The sequence below is a fragment of the Anoplophora glabripennis genome, unplaced genomic scaffold (genome assembly GCF_000390285.2).
Source record: "Anoplophora glabripennis isolate ALB-LARVAE unplaced genomic scaffold, Agla_2.0 scaffold1233, whole genome shotgun sequence".
Lineage (NCBI taxonomy): Eukaryota > Metazoa > Arthropoda > Insecta > Coleoptera > Cerambycidae > Anoplophora > Anoplophora glabripennis.
In genome coordinates, this window is record NW_019426073.1 from 10,357 (window position 1) to 35,628 (window position 25,272).

Below are 25,272 nucleotides of genomic sequence, written 5' to 3' on the forward strand. Positions count from 1 at the left end.
ATTATCTGGACTATCATCAAAATATGTGTATTAAGTACTATAATTTATTTGTGTTTATAGCTCTTTTACTATTAGACTAATTATTGATTGTCAGAATTATAATTTTTTAACGTACTTAACTACTAGTTAACAGTATTCGTAAGAACTCGGAATAACAGTTTTATTATTACGATTATTTTACATGCAAAGCTTAATATTCCCATTTAAACAAGCATTGCCATCACATTCTTTTATATTATCTAAAATCGGCGTAAATACAACTCGCAACATACATTTGAAGTTAGTCCGACTCTAGTTCGGCAAAAAATACCTTAGAACGACAACTGTGACTATCGCCCTCTTTTCGACAGTATCCAAACTATAGAAATGTTAAAATATAAAGGATTTCTTCAATTGTTCGGCATGAAAAGGTGACGGATAATATAAAATATCAGAACATGTACCTTTCCTGTTTTGTCCAATTGATTTATAAAACTACTCAATAATTCTTATTAATTTATGTATAAATAGTATCCTAAAAGCATTCTGCTGGGTGTGGGTATGTTTATAATACCTTACGCGTTTATCTGTATGTTCAACAGTCGTGTAAAGTTCAGAAAACGTAAGATAAAAAGATATGCTTTTTTTTCTTACTTAAAATGTGTTGTCAGTTGTCTCACACCCTGAAGTATGAGTAGTACAGTGAAGAGATATCGGTTCTTACTTGCTTAGATTTTTTAAACAATTGGACAAAAAATTCATTGAAAATTGCGCATAAAAACGCCCCCCTTAATGTTAATAAGGAATTGTATTACATTGCAGAAGTCAACTTTTTCAATGGTTTTTTCAAAACTAATTTGTATTTGACGACTGTAGTTTTTTATTTTGAACTATTGAAGTAGTCCTATTTAAACCCAAATTGAATTTGTGACTAAATTCTAAACAATTTTAATAGTATTTTTAACATCATTAAAAATAAGGTCATTTTACTCTTGCACCATTTTCATATTTTTTAATTCCTGCACACTCTTACATCAAACTTAGAAACAACCAAAATTGTTTACCAAGAAATATTTTTTCCCAAATATTGAGAAATAAAAATGTTTTCTCTATTTTATCCAATTTAACTGTGGACTTACTATAAACATTTATATTTCAGTAATAAAGCCATCGCTGATTATCTGAGTAGTAATGGATATATGGATGCGCTTGAAGCTTTTAAAAAAGAGGCTGATATGCCAGGTGAAGTTGAGAGAAAATTCGGTGGCCTACTAGAGAAAAAATGGACATCCGTTATTAGACTTCAAAAAAAAGTTATGGAACTCGAATCTAAATTAAATGAAGCAGAGAAAGAATATATAGAAGGAGCTCCAACTAGGGGCAAAAGATGTCCATCAGAATGGATACCTAGACCACCCGAGAAATTCTGTTTAACTGGTAAACATTTTAATATTTATCATTAGTATCGTATTTAGTAAATTTAGATCTACCTTTATAATACTAGTGTGCCAAATCAACTCAATTTCAATAAAGAATTCTGTTTTGCTTATTGCCACGATAAAATTGTTATATACCTTCATTTTTACATACTCTGTGGAAGCACAAATATCAGGTTTGGATTTTGACACTTCAGTTAATTCACTTTACAATTTACAGAAAATATCCACATTTCAATAATAGTTATCTAATTTAGTTTATATATTATCATTTTTTTAAACATTAAAATACAAATTAATTATCATGTGTATTCCAAACAAAATGATTCTCTCTAACTTATTAGTAACTGTCGGTTTTTTATTTTGACATGACCACCATACCGTACAGGGTGTTTCATTATCTATGAGTACATACAGCAACAGCAAAGAAGGGCACCTTGGTAATTATGAAAGGGCCTTTTGAAAGGGTCTTGGGTCAAAATTTGTGCCTATCGAACATTCACAAAATCTTATTTTCCAATTTTTTTGTGGCAACTCGCAAAAATATATAGGGTGTTCCATTTAAAATAACGAAGAAGGTGTCGATTTCCGGTATAACCGGAAGTGTTATGACCTTGAAAATATTTTAATTACGTTTCCCCCACTGACTTTGATAAGTTGCCAAATTTTCAAATTTATCAAATAAGTACTTTTCCAGATATCGATCGCGGCGATTCCCGGTGGGATACACTATAATGTTTGTGATACATTTTTTAGTTGTTTTTGCTATCTGCTTTTTTTGGTATTAATAACACAAGACCACAAAAAAAAAATTAGTGGAGAGTTCCTTGAACCAGACCAAGTGGATTATATGTTTTTTGGGTCGCTGAAACCGAATCCGAAACCTGTTTTTCCCCATCACGTCAGCGTTTTTTTTTTCAAACTTCAAAAAATAGCTTGAAACTATGAAACCGAACAATATCAAGCCTTAAACCATATAACCCTATACTCAATAACCTTGAGATCGATAACATATAACTCTAAAACCCATAACCTGAAAATCTATAGTCTCAAATCCCAATAAACTGTAGACACTAGCGGAACAACTCCGTTGCACACCGTCACCGCGTGGAGGTGCCCTGGATGCCGGCACACGGCAAAACTGTCAGTCAGAACTCAAGTCTTAGGTGCAAGTACATTTACTATTGTATTTTAGGGTTGTAGGGTCATGAGGTTTTAGGGTTACAAGTTTGAAGGTGATGGAGTTATAGAGATGTGGTGTCATGTCTACCTCAGTTTTTTTTGTCGCATTCAAGAGTTGTGGGGTACGAGATTTTGGGTTTAAGGGTTATGAGGTTTTGGATTACTGGGGTTATAGGCTGTTGGGGTTATAGGGTTATGGGACTTCAGGGTTATGGGACTTCAGAGTTATGGGGTTTATGGTTATGAAATGATGGATGTATAGAATTATAAAGTTGAAACTCCGATATTGTTATTTTGTGTTTGCAGTTTATTGGGATTTGAGATTTATGAGTTTTGAGGTTATGGATTTTCAGGTTATGGGTTTTAGAGTTATAGGTTATCGATCTCAAGGTTATTGAGTTATGAAAGTATAGGGTTATATGGTTTAACGGTTGATATTGTTGGGTTTCATAGTGCCAAGCTGCTTTTTGAGGTTAGAAAAAAACACTGATGTGATGGAGCAAAACAAGTTTCGAATTCGGTTTCAGCGACCCAAAAAGCATATGATACACTTTGTCGTGGAATATGATCGGAAGTGCCTAATATTTGAGAATTATTGGGAGAATCGGCAACACGGGCTCGCCGCGAAGACGTCGAAGCAGGACTTCGAGCCCCACGTCGAGCGCCATGTCGTGTTCTTTGATCGTTTGGTTGTGTTTGGTCGACATGGTTCCTTGGTGGAGACATCGGGAGTTCTAATCGAGCTCCACGTTGGGCGACATGTCGCGATCTGTGATCCGGGATCCGCGATAGTGACGCACGGAGTTCAAGTGGATCGTCACTAGGGACTCCAGGTCGCAGGATATTCTCTAACGACTGTTGTCTGTGGTGGATATGGCCTACAGACGTGGTGTCTAGGACACGAGCTCGCGGGGGAGATCTCGACGAAGAATGTCGAGCCCCACGTTGAGCGCCGTGTCGGGTTAGACTTTCTAAATAAGGACCACTTAGGCGGTGATCGAATGTTCGGGGGAAATCATGAGAGTGGACGGGCGATGTACCAGAATTGCTTAGATAGAAAGAGCCGGCTATGTCACCTACGACGTAGTCGGCTAAGGGGTTTTCTCTTACCATGGCACCCGAACGAGATGCGCATTGCTCCCGCTGGGTACCATTTCGTGAAAAAGCTGTCTACACTGTATTGCCGTCGCCGACGGCTCCACGTTCCGGAACACCCGATACCGGAGGTAGGCCGCTATCGGGGCCGGACCGCGAACTGTGGTTGGGCTCATGGGATTCACCGGACCCTACCAGTTGGTACGTAGGTATAACCTCGTCCTGAGTATCTGTGGGTGACCCACTTCGTTGTAATTTATGAGTGCTACTCGGCTCCGTGAGTGCGCCGTGAGGGGTGGTCGAGGCGGTATCGATAACTCGCGTAGCAGCGGACCTCAACGCGTACGGCGCTGTGGCTGCGCCGTGCCGCGTACTTCCACGAGCTACCACCTTCGGTCCCTCAGACTCTTCACGCAACATCGAGATAGCGTTAGGGAAGGAGGCCATTTCCTCTTTCACCCGGAGTGTAGGGAGATCTTTCGCCGGCAAACAGGTGTGAGGGCAGTCCGTGTAACCGCTGGTCTCTCCGGTTGGGGACGAGGTCTCGTCCAGCTCAGTCATGATCATATTATCACGATCTGATTTATTATTTGTTGTACCTTCGAGGGCACCAATCCTCGTAGCACTGGATATCGAAGTCGCGTCGCAGGGATACATCTTACCCCGTACGACAATGTCGGAGCAAGCTCTTTTGCTCCGAAAGTCTTGTAGACGTGTGGTAGAAAACACTGACTCTACTATTAAATGTAGGTCTCTCGAGGGGGCCCTGAGAAGTAATGATACTTCTTTAAATTTGGAAGTACGCCGCCGCAATAACGTACGTACTATTGCCTCGTAGGGGTTTGACGAGGAAGATTACCTCGACGAGTGACCGCCTAAAGGTTTGACGAGGAAAGTTGCCTCGGATTTGCAGATCTCGATTGAGTCTGATTTGATAGGACTCGTAGGAGCCTATGTATGTACTCTGTACCGAGGTGCGGGCCTCTCGATGGAGCCGGCACAATCGGAATCAAAGTCTTCGTCGGAGGTTCTCAGCCTCGGATGGTATGCAGGTCTCTGTAGGAGCCTGAAATGTATCGCTGTTCGATGCAGGGGGCGATCGAACAGGATCTTCGCCTCAGGTTGGGCTACCTCGGGTGGTACGCAGGTCTCTGGAGGAGCCTGGGGTATCGCTGTGTCGATGCAGGAGGCTATCGCACAGGATCTTCGTCGGATTTGGTCAGTCTCGGACGGTATCGCAGGTCTCAAATGGATCCTGGAATTTAACCCCGGTTCCAAGCAAGGGGCTATCGAACAGGGTCTTCACCTCAGGCTAGGCTACCTCGGGTGGTATGTCTCGTGAAGCGAGTAGTGGTTGCTAGGCACTATAAATATCCGCATCGAGGAATGGCAGCCTCAACGGGAGCCTCGTAAAGCGAGCCTGTGAGCTTGAGCTCCAAAGTTGTTAAGCTTGATGACAGGGTTTTTTCAATCAAACCGTGGAAGATATGTTAAAAGTATATATTGAACAGAATTAACAGACAATAAAGGTTCACAATTAACATATACAAGTTATTTACCATGAATAAGATTTGTTACACAATCGCTCTGTATCGCTTTCTTGCACCATGTACTCCCACTGTAAGCCTGCAAACGCCGGAAGTTGACGTTCGATCGCGTTCCTCAGATCTCCATATTTTTGGCGGAACGGTCGTGAATTGTCCGCCAAAATTTCCAGTAAAAAGCACCCGTCGTCGCTGTCGACGTCGGATCTCGTTCCCCTCTGGCCTCTCCGGATAGTCGATGTCGGCGTCGGGGATTTTGGAGTTTTTTCCTATTTTCGAAAAACTCTACCCGCGGTCTCGGTTTAGGCTACCGAGCATCGCATACAACCGCCAGAGCGGTGGGACCTTCGGAAGACGGTCCTTTCGGCCCAAAGACGGGGAAATTGGAAACATCGGTGAAATTTTCCCCGTCTTCGTAAAAGGGCCTACGGAGGTCTTAATATTGGATGGATTTTGTTCTACAGTGGATAGGTGATGCACGGCATGAACTAGTGCCGTGGTTGGAGGGTTCGGCCGAGATCGCGCGGACACCTTCGGCGGCAGCTAAGACGTGAAAACCTATTATGGCTTAGCTGGCCGTTAGTAGTCGCTCGATTCGGCTCGAATGTGGATACAATAACCACCTAGGGATACTCTAGTGTGGTTGGAGAGTTCGGCCGAGATCGAATGAGCGAAACGGCTAAAAACACGGAAAACGTAAAATCCGCGTTTCCCCGTATAACGGCGTTTTGGCTCATCCGATTTGGACGAAAATTTAGTAAGATAATGCTAGCGACTTGAGGAGTGCTGCATTAAATTTTGACACCGATCGCTCAATAACTTTTCCAGTTATTGGCGATAACGTCCTTGACCATTCTAAAGTGTGGTAAAAATTCAGATAATAGTTTCCAAATATCGCCTCAAAGCGTCCCGGGGTTCGTCTGCAGGTTGCGAGAGTCGCGACAGTGGAGGCTTTTTTTATTTGTCCGGCCGACGGCGATTAGTTTCGCAACCGTGGCGGGTTTTCGGTTTGGATTGGAAAGGTAGGGGAATTTGACTGTTTCGCCTCCTTCCCAATTCAACGGTATCCGGCATATCCGTAGGTACAAGACAACTTCTATGAATATACTGGGTGTTCTGAAATCCTTAAGCTCGCTCGAAGGGTGGAATACGACAACTTTGTCTGGTTCAAGGAACCCTCCACTATTTTTTTTTTTGTAATCCTGTGTAATGATTTCTTTATGCTATTATATATACAAAATTAAAATATCCTGGGTTATAATGTGTAGATTTGTTTCCACATTTAATTGCCACATTGAAAAATTTCCTGCTGTATATTTTTGCAGAGATTTCAGCATCTACAATCATTAGTTAAATAAGTAGGTTTAATTTCTTCATTAAGGTAAATAATAATTATCTATAAATGGCGAATATAATATTACAATTGTTAAGTAAAATAATGTTTTTAAAAAATGAAGGAGTCTTATTACTGTTAAGTACTTTATTATTCACTGATGCAGAGATAGTAAATTTAAACCAAACCAAATTAATTTTAAACCAAATCACCTGAGCTTCGAGAGTAGGTTGTGCAGTGGCAAAATAATGAAATGAGGAGATTATACAACATGCTGCCTGTATTTTCATCTCATTCTACGTCAAGTGCCACCTGTTTTTAATTTGCGCATTTCAAAGCTCAACTGAAACAAATAAACCCGTAGGTATGCCTGAAGGATCAATCAAGGGTTATTTTTTATGAAAATAGTTTTGTCTAACAAAAACCTTGCACTGAAAGAAGCAGATAAATAGAAAATACAATATACATATATCGCACACTTCAATAAGATATTTACAAAATCAATCTGTTTCAATTTTCAGTACTCAGCAGTGGCGTTATGTTTCAAAATTATTTTTGGCAGTTTAAATTTATTATACAGGGTATTTGGTAGGTAGATATAAAGTTTATAAGGATGTTAGCTGAGGTCATTTGGAATATACAATTACACATACCTATATACAGTGTTACCGTTTTCCAAATATTAACAGTTTTCTCAATTTTTGCCTGTTTTTGATAATAATTTGAAATTATTATTAGTTAATTCACTGTAATTTACTTAATAGCTGGATTTTCAAATGCAGAATATGCAGATATAATGTTTATGCACGGAGGAGCGCATGGAAATGCTAATTCTACTCGAAGATTGTATCATGATCATCATTTTCATCAAAGAAGACTTCCAAATATCCAAGTATTTATTAATACTTATAGGCGAATACGTGAGCATGGAAATCTCTGAGTTAGATCAGAAGGAGAGAAATGCTGTATATGCTCGGGATGTTGATGAAGAAATTTTGGAAGACTTTGAATGTGATCCCACAAGGAGCGTTAGAAAAATAGAATGACAACTCCGCATTTCTAAGTGGAAGATCTGGTCTGTGCTAAGATTACATGGAAAACATCCTTTTCAATATACTCCTGTGGCGCCGCGCCATTATTCCATGGCTAGAAATTGGCCTCAATGATTTGGGATCGAGGGGGATTATCCCTCTTTATCTTGCCTCATCTCGTGCCCCACCGGCTAGGGCCCTTTCTTCTGGCGCTCTTCTTGCTTCGCCGGCTCGTCTGTGTAAACCCCGGGGGTGGTGTCATATTTATGTGTGGTATGGTTGAGTAGGGCAGTGCGGCTATGCAGCCTGGGATGCGCTTTGCTAAGGTGGCCCTTAGGCTAGCGCGGGAGGGAGGGGTAAGGAGGGTATGGAGGGTGTGTATGTGTGTGTCGTTGTCTTCGTTTCTTGATCCTGGCTGTCTCTGAAACAGAAAAGGTTAGCGGGGGGGGGGGGTCGTTAGGGTGGTCACCCAGGGTCAAAAAGTTGCTGTCTAGGTCTTGTGTTTGTCGGTCACGTCGGGTACGTAGTCAACGGCTTGCCTGAGGAGGTTATCAAGAGGATTAACAGCATTGTCTACAGGATTCATAGAGTACAAAGAGCAAAAATGAGCTGTTCACCTGGATTGTTTGATCCAATACCAAGCACCTGTCGTAGAGAACTCTGATGATCAGGATGATCATCTTTAGAAGGTGTAATGAAAGTTATACATTGCTTATATATTTATTCGCTTATTAGTTTATATGATTAGTTTGATGATGATGTCCTTAGAAGTTTAGAGATTGTTCTATACTGTTCTTATAAACCTAGGGAAATTTTGGGATACAATGAAATATATTAAATGGGAATGCCAATGCACAGGAAGAGTTTTTGAAGGTTAAGTTGCATTGTGATATTGTGATACGTCAATGTTATCAAAGTTTAAAATTCCTAAATAACGGAAATTTGGTACAATACTTTAGTCATTTGTGAAAGATAACCCTCTCACAGCCTCTGAGAGCGATATTAAATTGGTAAGTAAGATTAACAATAACCATTTAGGTATAAATTTATTTTTTAAGACTCCGCCCGCCTTTATTCAAAACTAGGTATTCAAGAACTATAAAAGAAAAAATTATTGATTCTATGGAAGAGTTGTTATTTTAAGGAACATTTAAATAATTATTACAAATATGGACACAAAAAAAAATTGTAAAAGTAATAGCCCAACTTATGCAAAATGTTCAAAGATTCATGAAAAATTTTGGAATCTACAAAAAAGATTCATAATATATGATTAAAGTTTTGATACTATCAACGCAAAAATGCTGCAAATATGGTCCCCTATGCCAGATAATCATTTTCCTTATATAAATTGTTGCTTGGAAATAGGTTAATTTCTCGATCAATGGAAACTTCAGTTGTTAAAACCTATGTGATTAATACGAATATGAAAATAGCTTCAAAGTAGGTAATTTATTTCTGCTTTTTTCGCCACACTAACAAAAAAAAAATAAAAAATTTCAATTTTTTATTTGTTTTTCTTCTCTAATTATGTTTACAGTGTGGTAAAATGTCTACCTCAAAAAGGAAAGCCTGCTTATTTAAAAAACGCACAAATGTCTATACAGGGTGTCCCAGAATAACATGTACAACGGAAGACCACAGATTCTTGGACTCAAAATAGGCAGATTTAGGCTAATTCTCCTATATCCGAAATCGCTTCGTTTGGCCGCTACATGACCTCAAAGTTCGTGAGAATTTTTTTATTTTTCTACATATTAATCGATTTTGATTATTTTCGGGGTATGGACTTTGCTTTCAATCTACACATTTTGGTATTTTACAGTGTTTTTTAAAACTCACAACTACAAAATTGATGTGTGGTGATAATATCCGTTAATAACTTTTTCCTCTTTCGGTCAATAATGACAACTATTTTTTATTTGATAGGTAATACCATTTGGAAGTTTTTGGGCCTCTTATAGAATTTTGATTAAATGAGCGGTTTGGGTACAAAAAATATTTTTTAAATGTCTACATTATCTTCCCACCCATATTACAATACTTAACAAAGTGCTAGTAGGCACTGATTTTGTAGGTTGTAAATGACGAGAATGCAATTAAATGGCGCACTTTCAAATTGCAACATCTCTTCTCATGTTTGGCCAATAGTAACGTTTGACGATTTTATTAAGCGTCCAGCAGACAGTGACCCATGATATTCTGCTAAAATTCTAGGGACAGCTGAATAGGGAATAACCATTTGAGGCTCCTCATCCTAGTCATACATATCTGTACAAAATGCCATTGGACATTAGAAATCCTCGTTCAGACCAGCATTTGGCATCATTGGAATTTGTTAATTCGGTTTTCTCTAAGGCTTTTATAATTTTTGATACATCTGGGTCTAGTAATTGTTCATCTCTCAACTCAGAAGCAGAGCGAACGGGTAGATCAAAAGATACGAAATTGATTTGACATTCAGGAACCGGGGGGTCTAGAGAGTGTATCAGCGACCACATTAAGTTTCCCAGGAGTGTATTCTATCTTTAGGCCCAGTTCTTGTAATGACAAGGCCCATCTTGCCAGTCTACCACTAGGAGATTTTAAAGAAAGCAACCATTTGAGAGGTTAATGATCACTTTGTAAAATGACTGTAGCTCCCTCTATGTACCCACGAAATTTGTCTATGGCCCAAACAGCTTAGACAAGGCGAAATCGGCGGCTTCGTATGAAAAAATTAGTGGATTCGATTTTTTTGCATAATCACCTCCGTGAGATGTCCCTGAATGAGGATCAAAATGTTACCGGCCGGTAACCTGGTCACAATTTTTTTAAACTATTTTTTTTTAAACAAATGGCAAAGATAACTTGTTTTGCTCCGGAAAAAGTTTAATTAGGTATTTCTGGGTATTCTAAACACAATAATTCCTATGCATTATGCTCCTAAAATCAACGGTTTCCGAGTTATAAACAATTTAAAGTACGAAAAAATGCAAAAACAGCCATTTTCAAGACTCAAAAACAATAACAAAAAATCAAGTTTTTGATGTTACTAAAGTTTAAAAGTAATCTTTAAACATCCCTTGACAAAATACAAAGGAGTTATTTGGTGTAATTACATTGCAATGCGTATTATTTTACCTATTAACAATATACATTTTGCCTTGCGCGCCGCGCCGCTCGGGCACTCCACCCTGCGCCGACCTCGTGTCATCATCACCTCACTTTTTGATACATTTTAGCAATGCTGAATTTTTATTTATTAAAATTATTTTTTGTTTATTGATATTATAAATTTCTAAACAGTAACAATAATAATAATAATGACTAATAATATATCTACTTTACTTAAATAATATCTAATTTTGAATTTGCGAATATCGCAATGAAATTCCCGCGCCGCTATAGGTTAAATATTTTTTCTCGAACGTGTGGAATGGGTATAAACTTAGGAAATATTCCATGTACTTCTGATGTCTTTAAACTACACGTATTAAGAGCATAATTGCAAACGTATATTTGGAAAAATTCAATATACCTACTCTAAATACCAGACATTGAATATCGAACATTTCGGTTACAAAATTTCGGAAAATGGTGCAGTATTACCCATGTTTATGTTAAATAACACCTGCTCGATTGATGTAAATGTTTGAAAACATGTAAAACTAAAGCATGTAGTTGTAGAAAAAATAATGTTACTTGTGTTACTTTATGTGGTTGTAATGCAGACGAATGTGAAAATTTTATCCTTAATAAATATATTTATAAGTTTAAAACATTTTACCCTTTATATTTTATTTATTTTAAAATATATGTCGAGATATATGAAAAAGTGAGACGCTGACGGGGTCGGCGCACAGTGGAGTGCCCGAGCGGCGCGGCTCGCAAGTCAAAATGTATATTGTTAATAGGTAAAATTGCAATGTAATTACACCAAATAACTCCTCCGTATTTTGTCAAGGTATGTTTAAAGATTACTTTTAAATTTTAGTAACATCAAAAACTTGATTTTTTGTTACTGTTTTTGAGTCTTGAAAATGACCGTTTTTGCATTTTTTCGTACTTTAAATTGTTTATAACTCGGAAACCGTTGATTTTAGGGGCATAGTGTATAGGAACTATTTTGTTTAGAATACCCCAAAATACCTAAATAAACTTTTTCCGGAGCAAAACAAGTTATTTTTGCAATTTGTTTAAAAAAATTAGTTTTAAAAAATTGTGACCAGGTTACCGGCCGGTAACATTTTGATCCTCATTCAGAGACATCTTACAAAGGTGATTATGCAAAAAAATCGAATCCACTAATTTTTTCATACGAAGCCGCCGATTTCGCCTTGTCTAGCTGCGAGAGCCTTATGCTGTGTTGTGCAATAGTTCTGTTCACTTTCTGTTAAAAGACGACTAGCAAATTCCACTGGTCTCTCATCATGTCCCTCCCCCTGAAGTAGACATGCTCCTAATGCATAAGAGATCAGTGCGTGGAATATAAGGAAGTCTTGGGTCTGCCTGTCTTAAGATTGGATTAGTAGTAAGATATATCTTTAGCTTATCAAAAGCGTGTTGTTGACTGGATCCCCACTCCCAACTTGCGTTCTTTTTAGTCAGATTGGTCAGCGGTCAAGAGATTTTGGAGAACTTGTCAATGAATCGGCGAAACCATGAAGCGGTTTGGAGAAATGTCAGCAGTTGTTTCACATTGATTGGTTCAGCCATATTCTTTATGGCTTCTACCTTGGATGGATCGGATTTTAAAACGTCAGGCATGATCAGGTGACCAAGATATTTTACAGAAGTGCAACCAAAAGTACATTTGTTTCTGTTAAGTTGAAGTGCTTTTCAAAACTAAAAGATAGGACTATTAGATCGTCAAGGTAGACAAGAAGGTTTATATCTTGAAGGCCAGACTTGAAACGATCCATTAGTCGCATAAATGTAGCGGGACTACCCTTCAGGCTAAAGGGCATTCGATTATATCGAAACATAGCAAATGGTGTTACAAAAGCCATTTTGTCCCTGTCACAAGGACGAACCGTGATCTGATGGTAGCCAGATTTCAGATCCAAAGTTGATATGTACTCTGACTTCTTCGTCAAGTGTAAGAGGTCGTCGATACGTGGAAGCGGATAATTCTGATCTCTAGTTACTGCATTTAATCGACGATAGTCGACACAGAGACGGGTACTTCCGTCTTTCTTAGGTACAAGGACAACTGGGGCAGCATACGGAGAATCACATTCTTCTATAGTGCCATCATTTAATAATTTGTCAAGCTCCTTGCGTAATATTTCCTTTTTTGGTTCGGAAAGTTGATAGGCTGGCATAAATATTGGTACATCATCTGTCAGGAAAATGCAATATTCCGCAAACGGAGTAGCTTCGGAACCTGATTGGAATACATCCTTATATTTCTGTAAAAATGTATTCGTTTCAAGTATTTCTGAATTTGTCAGAGAGGAACCTTCATTTTCTCTTAAGGAAACCATATTGATTATATTATCAGATTGATAGGAACGGTTTTCTTCCAGGAAAGGATAAGAGACAGTAAGATAATCACCAAAACGCCAGCAATTATTTGGCATATCTACAACAATATTCGCTTGTTGTAAGAAGTCAACTCTTAGCAACATTCGGCTATCACTTTGTGAAGTTTGCTGATGATCAGGAACAGCAATAAGTTGCGTTGGAATAGACTTATGTTTGATGATTATTATTAAATTGAAGACCTGTGCCATTACTGTCCTTTCAATGCCATCTGCCAAAGTTATCCGAAAAGACTTGGATTCATAAGGTATATTCTTCTGTAAAAGTAATAGTGCAAGTTGTGTACTAGCGATGCTTGTTCTAGCTCCTGTGTCCAGAATTGCAGAACCATGCAAACCCATAATTTCTATAGGGCCTATTTCTTTATCTGAAATACCATAGTATCGAAAGTCAGAAGTTTCTGGTGTTTCATTTTCCATACTTTTGCAAACTGGACAGTTACTTCGTACGTAACCGACTGTTCCACAAGAGAAACATGTTACTTGAGGCTTGGTAGTATTACTTGAAATGTTATCTACAGTACTGCTTGTAGACGGAGCAAATGAAGATGTTTCTGTCTTCTTTTGACTCAATTTGCGACACTCTTCTTTGATATGACCATAAGCCTTACAGTAAGCACATTGTTTCCTTTGTTTTAGTTTTTGTTGATCCGTAAAACCTTTTCCTGCAGGTTTGACTTGAGTAGAGACTGTGGTCGTTTTAATTTCTTGCAACGTAATTTCTACTTTACGTGCTTCCTTGATTAGTGCTTCAAAATTTGGTATATCATCGTATGAGATTCTTTCACGAATTTTTAGATGAAGTAATCCGTATATCATATCCACCTGGATTGATTCGGGGAGAATGGGACTACTGGGGAGATGAGACAATAAGGCTCTGCATCGGCTCACAAAAAGGTCAGTTTTCTCGTCCTCTCTTTGTTCTCTAGAGAATAACTCACGATAGACTTGATGAGCAGGTTTTGAATACCCAAATGCATGTCTTAGCGCTTTGAGTGCATCATCGAAAGTAGCTGTTGTGTTTTTAACTCCTTGTCACCAAATTGCAGCTTCGCCTTCTAAAAGCATCGGAAAACCTTTCTAAGCATTTTCATCACTAATTTGCAAACAGTCTTCATACACTATAATGGAATCTATAAATGCATGAACATCTTGTTTTCTCGTTCCGTCGAAACGATTTGTGCATTTCGAAAAATTTCCATAATTTATTGTTGGCGTGGCAATGTTAGTATTTTGGTTAAACAAAGCGATAATATTCTTCAACATTTCTGGCATCATAACTACTTGTCGAATTTCGTCAGCCATCTTGTTTACTTGCGAATTAACTTTGGAGTCAGGTAGGATACTTCTAGAATGTAAGTTCATCCTAAGCACTACAGTTAAACACACTTGTTTTAAGTTGACCTTATGCTGTAGAAAACCGATAATTTGTCCATTTACTTTCAATAGCCGGGTGTGGGGTAAGTGTATGGTGCATTAGTTCCAGAATTCACAAGAAGACACACACAAAACACACTTTGAATTTTATCACAAAAGTTGCTTCAGGTAAATGTTTCCAGTAATAAGTCGAGACAACGTTGGGCGCCACAATTGTGAGGTTCGGGTTCAGATATCATAACCAGCAATGGTTTGTCACTAACTTAAACTAGTTTTTTTTTATCTTCACACAACTTTAATGGTAATAGTAATGACAAGTACAAAGTATTTTTTATTTTACGTCAACACTGTAAAATGACCGTAGCATCGCCATCTTGTCTGTGTTGGGTATTTCTTACAAGTAATAAATGGATAAGTAAGAATGGTGCATGTCAGTGGCCATCAAGGTATACACTGTAATAGATTTCTTTGTTTTGGGCTATATGAAAAATTTTGTACACAGTGTTCCACCTACTACTTGAAATGATATGAAGGAAAGGGTTAGAGATGCACTTGCCACATTCACATCAGATATTCTAAGGAACGTGAGAATATCATTCAAGAGAATGGTTATCATTTCGATCATCAATTAAAATTTGTCTTTGTTCTAAAACTAAAATTTCTGTTAATAAATATGTTTCATGTTGTTCCTAATTAATTTAAGTCAGTTACGTACAACAAACATATTTATACAAAATTAATAACTTTATAATTATTCTGCTTATAAAATAATATTTCTTATTAGAAAACTTTCTTGAATATTGTCGTGATTGACCTTTACCAATTCAATAAAGACCTCGAGAAAGACACGTGGATGCATCTTACAAAAAAATTTGATTAAAAAACGAAACGGCACAAATATCTTCAATACCGTTAGAGATAGGTATAGGGAACCTATACATAGCTTGAAAAAGTTTTAAATTTCCTAACTTCCAATGTAAAAATATACTCGGTGTCCCATTTAAAATAACCGAGTTGCTGTTAGTAGTAGTTAAAGTTGAGAGAAGTATCCAGCAGTTTTTTGAACACCCTGTACAATACTAAATGATGACAAATATAATAATTTATAACTTCAAGGATCTAAAATACACTCTCCAACGCTGCTTCCTTAAAATTATTTTTTTATTGCTAATATTAAATTTCTACGCTAAACCTGCATTTTCACTAAAATTTAAATATCTCACAAACAATAAGTGCTAAGTATGCAGAACCTTTAATAAAGTTCACCTATTTTTTTATGGTGCTTTCAAAAATGCAGTAAAATACAGGGTGTTCCATTTAAAAATACATAACTTTGATATGGTACTCTTCCTGGACACCCGGTATATTTCAAAATATTTTTAAAATGTAGCCGTAATCAATCTACACATACCCACCTAAATAGGTTTCCGTAGCATTTGCCGTTTGGTCCCTAGCGACCGAGGCGTTTCTGGTGGCCTACCCTGTATGTTATAAAAGAAGAATATTTTTAATTAAATGTGTATTTAAATAAAGATGATTTTACAATATGGAGTATTTTTAAGATATAAAATTCAAGTTATCTGATGTAAATATTACACAGTGAAATAAATTACAAATTTCTCAAAAATGCAATTTAATGACCTTGTTTCATGGCCAAAAATTTTTTTTTTTACCTCAACACCATATAACTTCTAAGTAGTTATTCATTTGTAATGGATTTTGCAGAAACTAGCAACATCTTTGATGCCCTTTCCCCTTTTTTTTCACTTGCTGGAAATAATAATAATAATAATAAATCGCCCTGAATATTACGGAAACTATTTATGTGTAATTCAAATAATACAATTTTTTTAATTTATTAACCTCTAGAGAAAGCTCATCTAATTGTAAATCTAAATAGAGCAAAATTAATACATTTTTACATTAAATGTTATTTATTTTTCTCTTTTTTGAAAAAAATGAGAATTTAAAATTGAAGAAGTCGAGAGAAAGTCGAAGAATTTAATAGGAAGGCACAGAAATTCACAGGAAATACGAGGAATTCAAAGGAAGTCAGAGGAATTCAAAGTGAAGTCATAGGAATTCGAAGGAGTTCATGGAGGAAATTAGGGGAATTCCCTTGAATGGAGGAATTCTGGTGTACAAAATTATAAGCGCGGTTTACCCCTCTCAAAGGCCCTAATAACATTTTCTAAATTATACTTGACACCAAAAGCAATCTGATCATGTGGGACCTGGGGGTTGTTGAAGGCGCTGTATATACATAAACAAACACATATGTATTATACTAAAGTAATTGTTTTTTTATATATATTTAACATCATGGCTTTCCTCTCTACTTTAGGATATGATGCCATATTAAAAAATAAATTATTAATTTAGCAGTCTGCAAATATTAGTAACAAACTAAGACACTCGATTTTACATTGAGAAAAAAACTACTACTGAAGTTACTTCCTTTTTTACTTCTTTCCACATGTATCTGGACTACTATTAAACTAAACTAAAAGTTACTTACTTTTTTTTACCTATTTCCACATGTATCTGGATAAGTCCTGTCCCTATTCTTTGTGAAACATAAATTTAAACCTCAAATTATAGAAATAATGCATAAGTAGTCAAATCCATTGTTTTATCATTTCAGGTCACAGGGCACCAGTTACTAGAGTAATTTTCCATCCTGTATTTAGTCTCATGGTCTCGGCTAGTGAAGATGCTACATTAAAAGTGTGGGATTTCGAAACAGGTGAATACGAACGAACTTTAAAGGGTCATACAGATTCAATTCAAGATATTGCCTTTGATGCAACGGGCAAACTATTAGTTTCATGCAGTGCTGATATGAGTATAAAACTATGGGATTTTCAACAAAGTTACGACTGCATACGTACTATGCTGGGTCATGATCATAATGTATCGAGTGTATCATTTATGCCAGCAGGTGATTTTGTTATATCTTCTAGTAGGGACAAAACTATCAAAATGTGGGAGGTATCTACTGGCTACTGTGTGAAGACCTATACAGGACACAGGGATTGGGTAGGCAAATAATTATTTAAAAATTTATTTTTTATATATTAGTACTGTGTAAAGTATAATTCCCCGAATTTATCATTAGTTCATCAATTAATTTCATTCATATTCAAAATGTTGAAGGTACAAAAGTTAAGAAAAATCAGTTTAAATATTAAAAGGTACAATAGAATTACTTTATGTGAGATGTACCTAATCGTTTTTTGCCACAAAAAGGGATAGTTAGGGTTATTTTTCCATCATTTTGAATTTCAAAGCTCCAATGGCAAATTTGTTATCTGAGAACCCAAAAGTCCCCGGACTCTAAACTTCAAGTGACCTGAAATCATTATGGTATTGTTATATGGGTTTTATGTTGCCATTTTGAATTTCGTAATTTCCTATGATACATTCGTAATCAGCGAACCCAAAAACAGTCTATTAGGGATATATTCTCCCATTTTTAGAAATTATTGAAATGTTTTTTCCTAAATTTACCATGAAGAGTATATTTTGTATGTGCCATATTTGATCCGCCATATTGAATTTCTCAAAACGCCACTTTTCTTTTGAAAACCTCTTAACAGATAAACATTTTACAACCTTATATGTCTAAATTGGTCAAATCTATTTTTGTTTAGGGTGATCGGTTTGACGTGAAATATCTCATATATATTTTATTTAAGTAAAATAAAGTTAATAAATACAAATGTATTGTTTATAAAATAAATTTAAACCAATTAAAACACTTCCTCTAATAGCAGAAAACCTCAGTGCATTCTAAAAAAAATTCAGTGATTGGTTTTTATTAAATTGTACCAAACAATAGGAAAAAAGTAGTGTGCTGAATCCTGACTAGATATGAAAACATAAAATCTATAATTCATTTGTAAATACTAAACTGATGGGGAAAAACAGACCCTTGTATTTATTTAATATAAAGTGTAATAATAATATAGATGTTTTTGGCATATATTCTTGGTAGCCTGAAAACATGATTTCCAATGACATCTCTATTAGGGGGATAAAAATGCTGCAATTAATTAAAAAATTTTATAATTTGAATTAGATCTGTTGTTCCTGAACAATTCGCTTTGAAAGGAATGATACCAGAGTGAGATTTCGAAGGAATCGATTCCTATGGTGTTGGATTTACGATTCAAGAATTCCAAAACAAATGCGATTCTGTCCACTACTGATACTTGTTTTGATATCACATGATTTTGAAGTGTTTGGTTATAAATATGAATGTGAAATTTTAGAAGTCACATCATGCTGGTTAATGAACTGAACTCGAAATAGAGACGAAATTTCAGCTTAACAGTAAATTTATAATTACACACCTAGTATGCCACTTTCAGAATTGATTATAAACTTGTGGGATATTCTTGTCAAAACAAATGAAAAAAAACTATTATTTTTGCACGAAATAATAATATTAATATCTGATGTACTTAATAGAGTTGAATTAATGACTTTCCAATACCGCAACGGTGGAATCAGGATCATGAACGCATCTAAGGAATTGATTCCAATGAAGGAATTGTAATCGATGTTTGAAATCCTCGAAAGGAACAGGTTACCACAGCTCTAATTTGAATTACGCTGGGATTAATTATTCCAAATTGTCTAACTTTTACTGTACTTCCATTTATCATCGAAGCATTTTATAGGTTAGAATGGTTAGATCATCGCCTGATGGTACATTACTAGCCAGTTGTTCAAACGATCAAACAGTTAGAATTTGGGTGGTATCATCAAAAGAATGTAGAAATGAGTTGAGGGCTCATGAACATGTTGTAGAATGTATATCTTGGGCCCCTGATTCTTCAGTCAATGCTATAAATGAAGCAGCTGGTGTAGATAATAAAAAAGGAGCCCATATGGGTCCATTCCTCGCTTCAGGTTCTAGAGATAAGACAATTAGGTAAGGTGATTAGTAATCTCTGTTAATTTAATGAATAAAGTCAAAAAATTTACTTATATTAGGATATGGGATGTTGGAGCAGGTATAGCTTTATTTGTATTAACTGCGCATGACAATTGGGTTAGAGGTGTAGTCTTCCATCCAGGAGGTAAATTCTTAGTTTCAGCCAGTGATGACAAAACATTAAGAGTCTGGGATTTACGAAACAAACGCTGTATGAAAACTTTGGAAGCTCATAAACATTTTTGCACATCTTTAGGTAACTATTATTATTTATAATTCTCTATTGATTCTTTTTGACTGTCAATTATTATTATAATAATTATTTCAATTCTGTCTCTGATAGTCGTTTTGAATTTCTAAAGAGTCCCTCTACTGTATTTATTGCATTATAAAAAAAAAGATTATTTTATTAACCTCTTAAACGCCTTGATCCATTGCGAGATATTTCTTATAAATATGTAGAACAGTTCAAAGATCTACGTTGTTGTAGAGTTATTCGCCTTCAAAGGAGTTTGAAAAAGAAATTCTCTTCTACTTCTACTTCTAAGTCGTTACCGTGACAACAATGAAATTTGTGCAATTAAACTCATGGTAATGTTCATTTCCAAGTTTTAAACTGATATTCAATATGTCTGAATTATACAAGAGCAGACGAAATTATCCATTTAAATTTATATATCTTTGACAGCATTGCCAAATTTGGTATTTTTCTTTCATAGCTTGATTCCTCTCTCACTTTGCTAAAAAGAAAGTATACCTACCGTATATCAGTCGATATCTTGCACCGTTTTTGAGAAAATCTAATTTTATTAACACCTGTATTGTATTAAAAATGCGATATTTATTAACATTTTTGTAAAAATTGCTGCTATATCCATCATAGTCACTGTTTATTAACTTTGCTTATGTCGATTATACATATATGTCATAAGCATTCAAGAGGTTAATAATTTAAAAAATGATTAGTTATAGTCATAAATATTTAGGAATTAAATAGGGTCATTCACATTTTTTTTTTTGATGTATACTTTGTATTCAGTTACTAATCAGCCAAACAGCTCCAATAAATTTTTTGGTGAAAATTAACGATCATGGTTTAAATAGTTTTGTCCAAAATGCTTTATTAGGTGGTGAATTTGAAAAAAATATATTTCCAAACATATTTCGGAAAATCTTTGAGGTTTTTTCTCAATTTAACATTTGAAAATACTAATGCAGGCCCCAATCATCAGGTAACAATGTTAGGCAAGTAAGAGGTCACTGCCCTACAACAAAGTAGGGGTTCGGCAAAATTTTCAAGTTGGGGGTTGCTCGTCTCCTGGCATCTTTGTTTAGCCGTAGAGCAGAAAGAGGCCTATGTAAAGTAACCAAAAAGGAAAGGGGACAAGGAAGTATGTTAGCTATGTTATTGCTTGAAAGAAATTAAAATTTATGTAATTATTTCAATATTTATTTTTATTTTCAAATATTTCAAATATTAGAATATTAGAAAAAGATATTAAAATATCCTATGCAAATTTAATTTTTTTTCTAATGATAACGTAACCAAAGTACATACTTATTTTATAGAAACTGTTTGAAATTTGTAATATTTCAAAGAACACACCATCCATGTTATATTTCACAAATGCACTTTCATGTGTAAACTGAATTTCTCAAAAATGGTTATCTTTAATAGTTTATAAATTAATATTTTTTATTTTAAAAAATAAGGTAAAAATAAAATTAGTGATGAAATAGCAACAATGAACTCTAAAACTCCTTGTGAGACTGAAATGTATGTCTATTTTTTTTAAACTTGTATAAAGTATTGTAACGTACTTCGCTGCGGTTTCGGTTTTGGTGATGACGGTTAGCAACGTTAATTGTGGCTGCCTCCGGTATACTACCAACTCTAAACTGAATCTTAATTAGCAATTTTGAATTTTAATTTACAATATTGATTGACGTCACTGACGTCCCTGTTTGGACACCTAATTTTGTGACGACCCTCGACTACTAGTTTATCGGCAGCGGTGGTTGGCAGCCGGCGGTGATGAGTGACATCACAGGAACGTACTCCGGATTATTCGGTTTTGTCTCGGGCGCCAGTTTCCCTATCTTTTACGTGGGGGAAACTCCACGTGAAACCTACCCTCGGTTTAGAGTAAGTACTCAGGATAGCTACAGTGAAGAAAGTTTAATTCCAGGGGTCTGTTATATTTCTCTTAATTTTAATCAAAGTACAGGGTTATCCATTTCGAGCTTGGGATAGTAAAGCCCTGCCAATTGATATTTGTCAAATGTCACTATCATCCAGACTGGTATTTGTTTAGTTAAAGGTTTGTTAAAATTAATAAATTATGCTACGAAAATGGTGGATCTTCGGTGGCTGCATTTCGCGCATTACGCGGAGATTATGATTGACATAATCGTCCATCCCAGCAATCAACCACCGATACAGTGAGGAAATTCCAATAGACTAGATCGGTAACAGAACATCGTAAGACCTGTGCATCATCGTTTTGCCCGTTCAATCGAAACATAGCCGCTGTGAATGAAAGTGTTAACGATGACCCGAATCTTTCGACTTCAAGTCGAGCTCAGCATTTGGGCCTGTCATATGGCACATTGTGGCGCCATGATCATCGACTTTTTTTATCCTGAAATTGAAGATTTTAATCTGGACGATATGCGGTTTCAACAAAATAGGGCCACATGCCACACAACGCGGCCAATTATGGCTCTATTGCGCGAGAAATTCCCAGGACGCGTAATTTCGAGATTCGGCGATGTAGCTGGACCACCAAAATCCTACGATTTAACGCCTTTGGATTTCTCTTTGTGGGGCTATGCGATAGACCGTGGTCATGCGAACAGTCCCACAAGGAGGATAACCCGTTAGTTCCCTGAGTGTAGTGTTATTTTCCTTTTAAAATAAACGGGCTTATCGGTGTAGGTCACAAAAAGATAGTAAGACTTTTTACTGATCGGAATTTTATCAAGCTTGTCGGTGTTAAAATGAATACAACTGGAAATATCTACTAGATTTATTTTACATTACTAGGGCCTACGGCAATTGAAACCATCAAAAGTAAAACAGATTCTAATTACAATAATTATTATAAACAACTAAAATCAGAAATGTAAATATAATTTACAAACGGTGAGAATAAAATAAAATTGGTTAGAGCAATTATATATCACGGGATTAAAAATGCTTATTCGATTTTCCGGAGCTGTAAATAAAGATAAAATTAGAGGATAGTCAAAATATCGGTGTTCAGGACACAAAAATCGGTACGGTAGGCAAATGCAGTATTAGGCGGTTAGTTTATTTTTACAATAAACAATCTGATACTTTAAGAAACGGTATGCCAACGGTATTCGGTTTTAGTTGCGGTCGGTGAAAAGCAAGGAAAAGCAAGTTAGCAAATCAGAGTAGTAAATAATCAATAACTATGCTGATTCCAAATGGCTCTGAAACAAAGAAAAATAAATTACGGGCTACTCTAATTCTACAAATAAATATCGTCGGCGGTTTCTAGCTAATGCAACGGAAATTATGCGGAGTTAATACCAGCCAAGGAGAAAGCGAAGCAAGCAGTACACAAATGGCATAAATAAGCAAACGGTAATTATGGACAGGAATAGTTTGATTGACGGGAGGCAAAGTCTATTCGAGTGCACGTTCAGACGCGCGGCCGGTGACAGATTTCTCCTGGAAGCGGTGTTATGCACAGCCAACTCCCTGGGTCTATCCGTCGGTACGGCTGGCACTTAACGTCTTCCGCTGGCGATGTTATGTACAGTCAATCAGCAGTTTCAGTCAAGGTACCCAACAACGTTCGTCAAAACGAGGGCGATGTTATGCACAGTCAACCCGCCGCCAGACAACGCCGTTGCCGCACCACGTACTGTATACGACAGATGTCTCCTGAAAGCGGTGTTATGCACAGCCAACTTCCTGGGTCTATCCGTCACGGTTTGGCCACCACCTATCGTCTTCCACTGGCGATGTTATGCACAGTTAACCAGCGGTTTCAGTTAATGTGCCCTAGCTACGTTCCGCACGCCGCCGCCGCACCGGACAGCACTTAGTTCAAATAGAGTTCAAAACTCGGAAGGACCTATGCCAATACAGGACAAGTAAAAATCGGGAAATACAATTTGCTTACTTATTCCGGGTCACTGCTCCTGGTGGCTAACTCCTTTGGTTCGGATGGCGGTCTCTGGGTCGGTTTCAGGTCTTCGGGGTGGTCCTCAGGTCTGGAGCTGGAGCTCTTCGAGTTCAGGATCTGAACTGCCTGTTTTCGTCCAGGAACGGTGGTTTTATTTCCTCAATCCCCCCTTAACTGACTAGGAGTCTTGGTGGGATTATGCGCGCGGCACTCGTCAGAGTGGGGCAAACGGACGGTTCAGCTCGACTCGCGGATAATAATTGCTCTCGCCAATTAAGCTAATTAAATAAATAAATAGCGAAACCCTTACACAAAACATCATTACAGTATTTGTTATGTGTTTCCGTATTTTTATATTTTTGATCCTCTTTTACATAAAAAGGCTACAAAATATTTCATTTAAAATTACTTTTGTGTCGAATGACAATTTTGTGAAAATTTATACATTTGAATGATTTTTCTAGCAGCTGTACCTACAAATACACATTTGATTTTATTATTTCAATAGACAAAAATAACAACATATATAATTTATCGAGTAAGATATTTGCATTTCGTGGCAATTAAATCTATTATCCTGTAGATTTATACTTGAAGGACCAGCCTCTAATATTGACTATTGATCTTATTAATTATACTATCAGAAAAGTCAGAGTAAGCTTGCCCACAAATCTTATTATTTGTAGACTGTCCTGATACAGAGGGCATCATTTATTTATATATTTATTTATTTATTTATTTATTTACTCTTAAAATATCCAACGGGTGAAACCCACTTAAGGGTATAAGTTTTAGTACAAGAAAAAAGAATACATTAATGAAAAGAAGCACTAAAAATACATCCCAAAAATTAATATAAAAGTTACAAAAGAATAAAAAAGACCAATACACAAGAACAATACAAAATCTTAAGATCAAAAGTAATATATATAAAACTCAAAGTCAATAAAAACAACCAACAGAACAGTAAAAAACAATGAAAAAATACAGGGTGTTTTTGAATGGAGTAGCATAAATGATACCAGTGAATCTACATTTCAAAAGAACACCTTAGTAACGCCTTAGTAACGCCTTAGTAAAATGTTCACCCCTGAAGAGATATAGGCCATTGGCTGTAATTTGAAAACCGAATGAGGTACAAATAACAAATTTTTTACAGGTTGTTTACTAATACAGATGCGAGTTTTCAACTATTTTTCGAAAATTTTAACCCCTCGAAAGGGGTTGAAATAACCACCCCTCAAGCCATTTTTTGCCATAACTTTTATATTTCGTAAAAACTCGATATCCAAAAATACGCATTAGATAAACTGGTTCTTTTAGAAACTTTTATCTCTCTAGCAATTTTCCTTTAAAACTTTTCGTTTATTAATAAAAAAATAAAATGTATTACCATTCACCTCACACCGTATATGATGCAATCAATCAAAGAAAAACTAAGTGTGCTGCTGTCATGCCAGTTGTCACAATTAACTCTTCTGTAAGTTGTCACTGTTATCAGCTAAATACTTTTTGGGTGTAAATTAACAAGAATTATGCCAAATTTTACTAATGATGAATATGTGGACATGCTACAAGTGTTTTTTTCTACGATCGTGCAAAATTTACTACTTATTGCACTACCTACTGTGCCAAAAGTTTAACTTTTTTTACAGTAGTACAAAAAAA

General features: G+C 36.2%; 1 protein-coding gene across 1 annotated transcript in view; it reads left to right on the top strand.

Annotated features, from left to right (window-relative positions):
• Positions 1-1,138: 1,138 nt before the first annotated feature.
• Positions 1,139-25,272, top strand: part of LOC108915265 (lissencephaly-1 homolog) — a gene marked incomplete at its 5' end in the record, with an annotated part of 43,745 nt that continues 19,611 nt past the window's right edge. Inside the window, 4 exons of the mRNA XM_018721245.2 lie at positions 1,139-1,416; positions 17,147-17,541; positions 19,188-19,441; positions 19,504-19,700. Of these exons, the coding sequence (XP_018576761.1) occupies positions 1,139-1,416; positions 17,147-17,541; positions 19,188-19,441; positions 19,504-19,700 (1,124 nt within the window). The remainder of the gene's footprint in view (positions 1,417-17,146; positions 17,542-19,187; positions 19,442-19,503; positions 19,701-25,272) is intronic.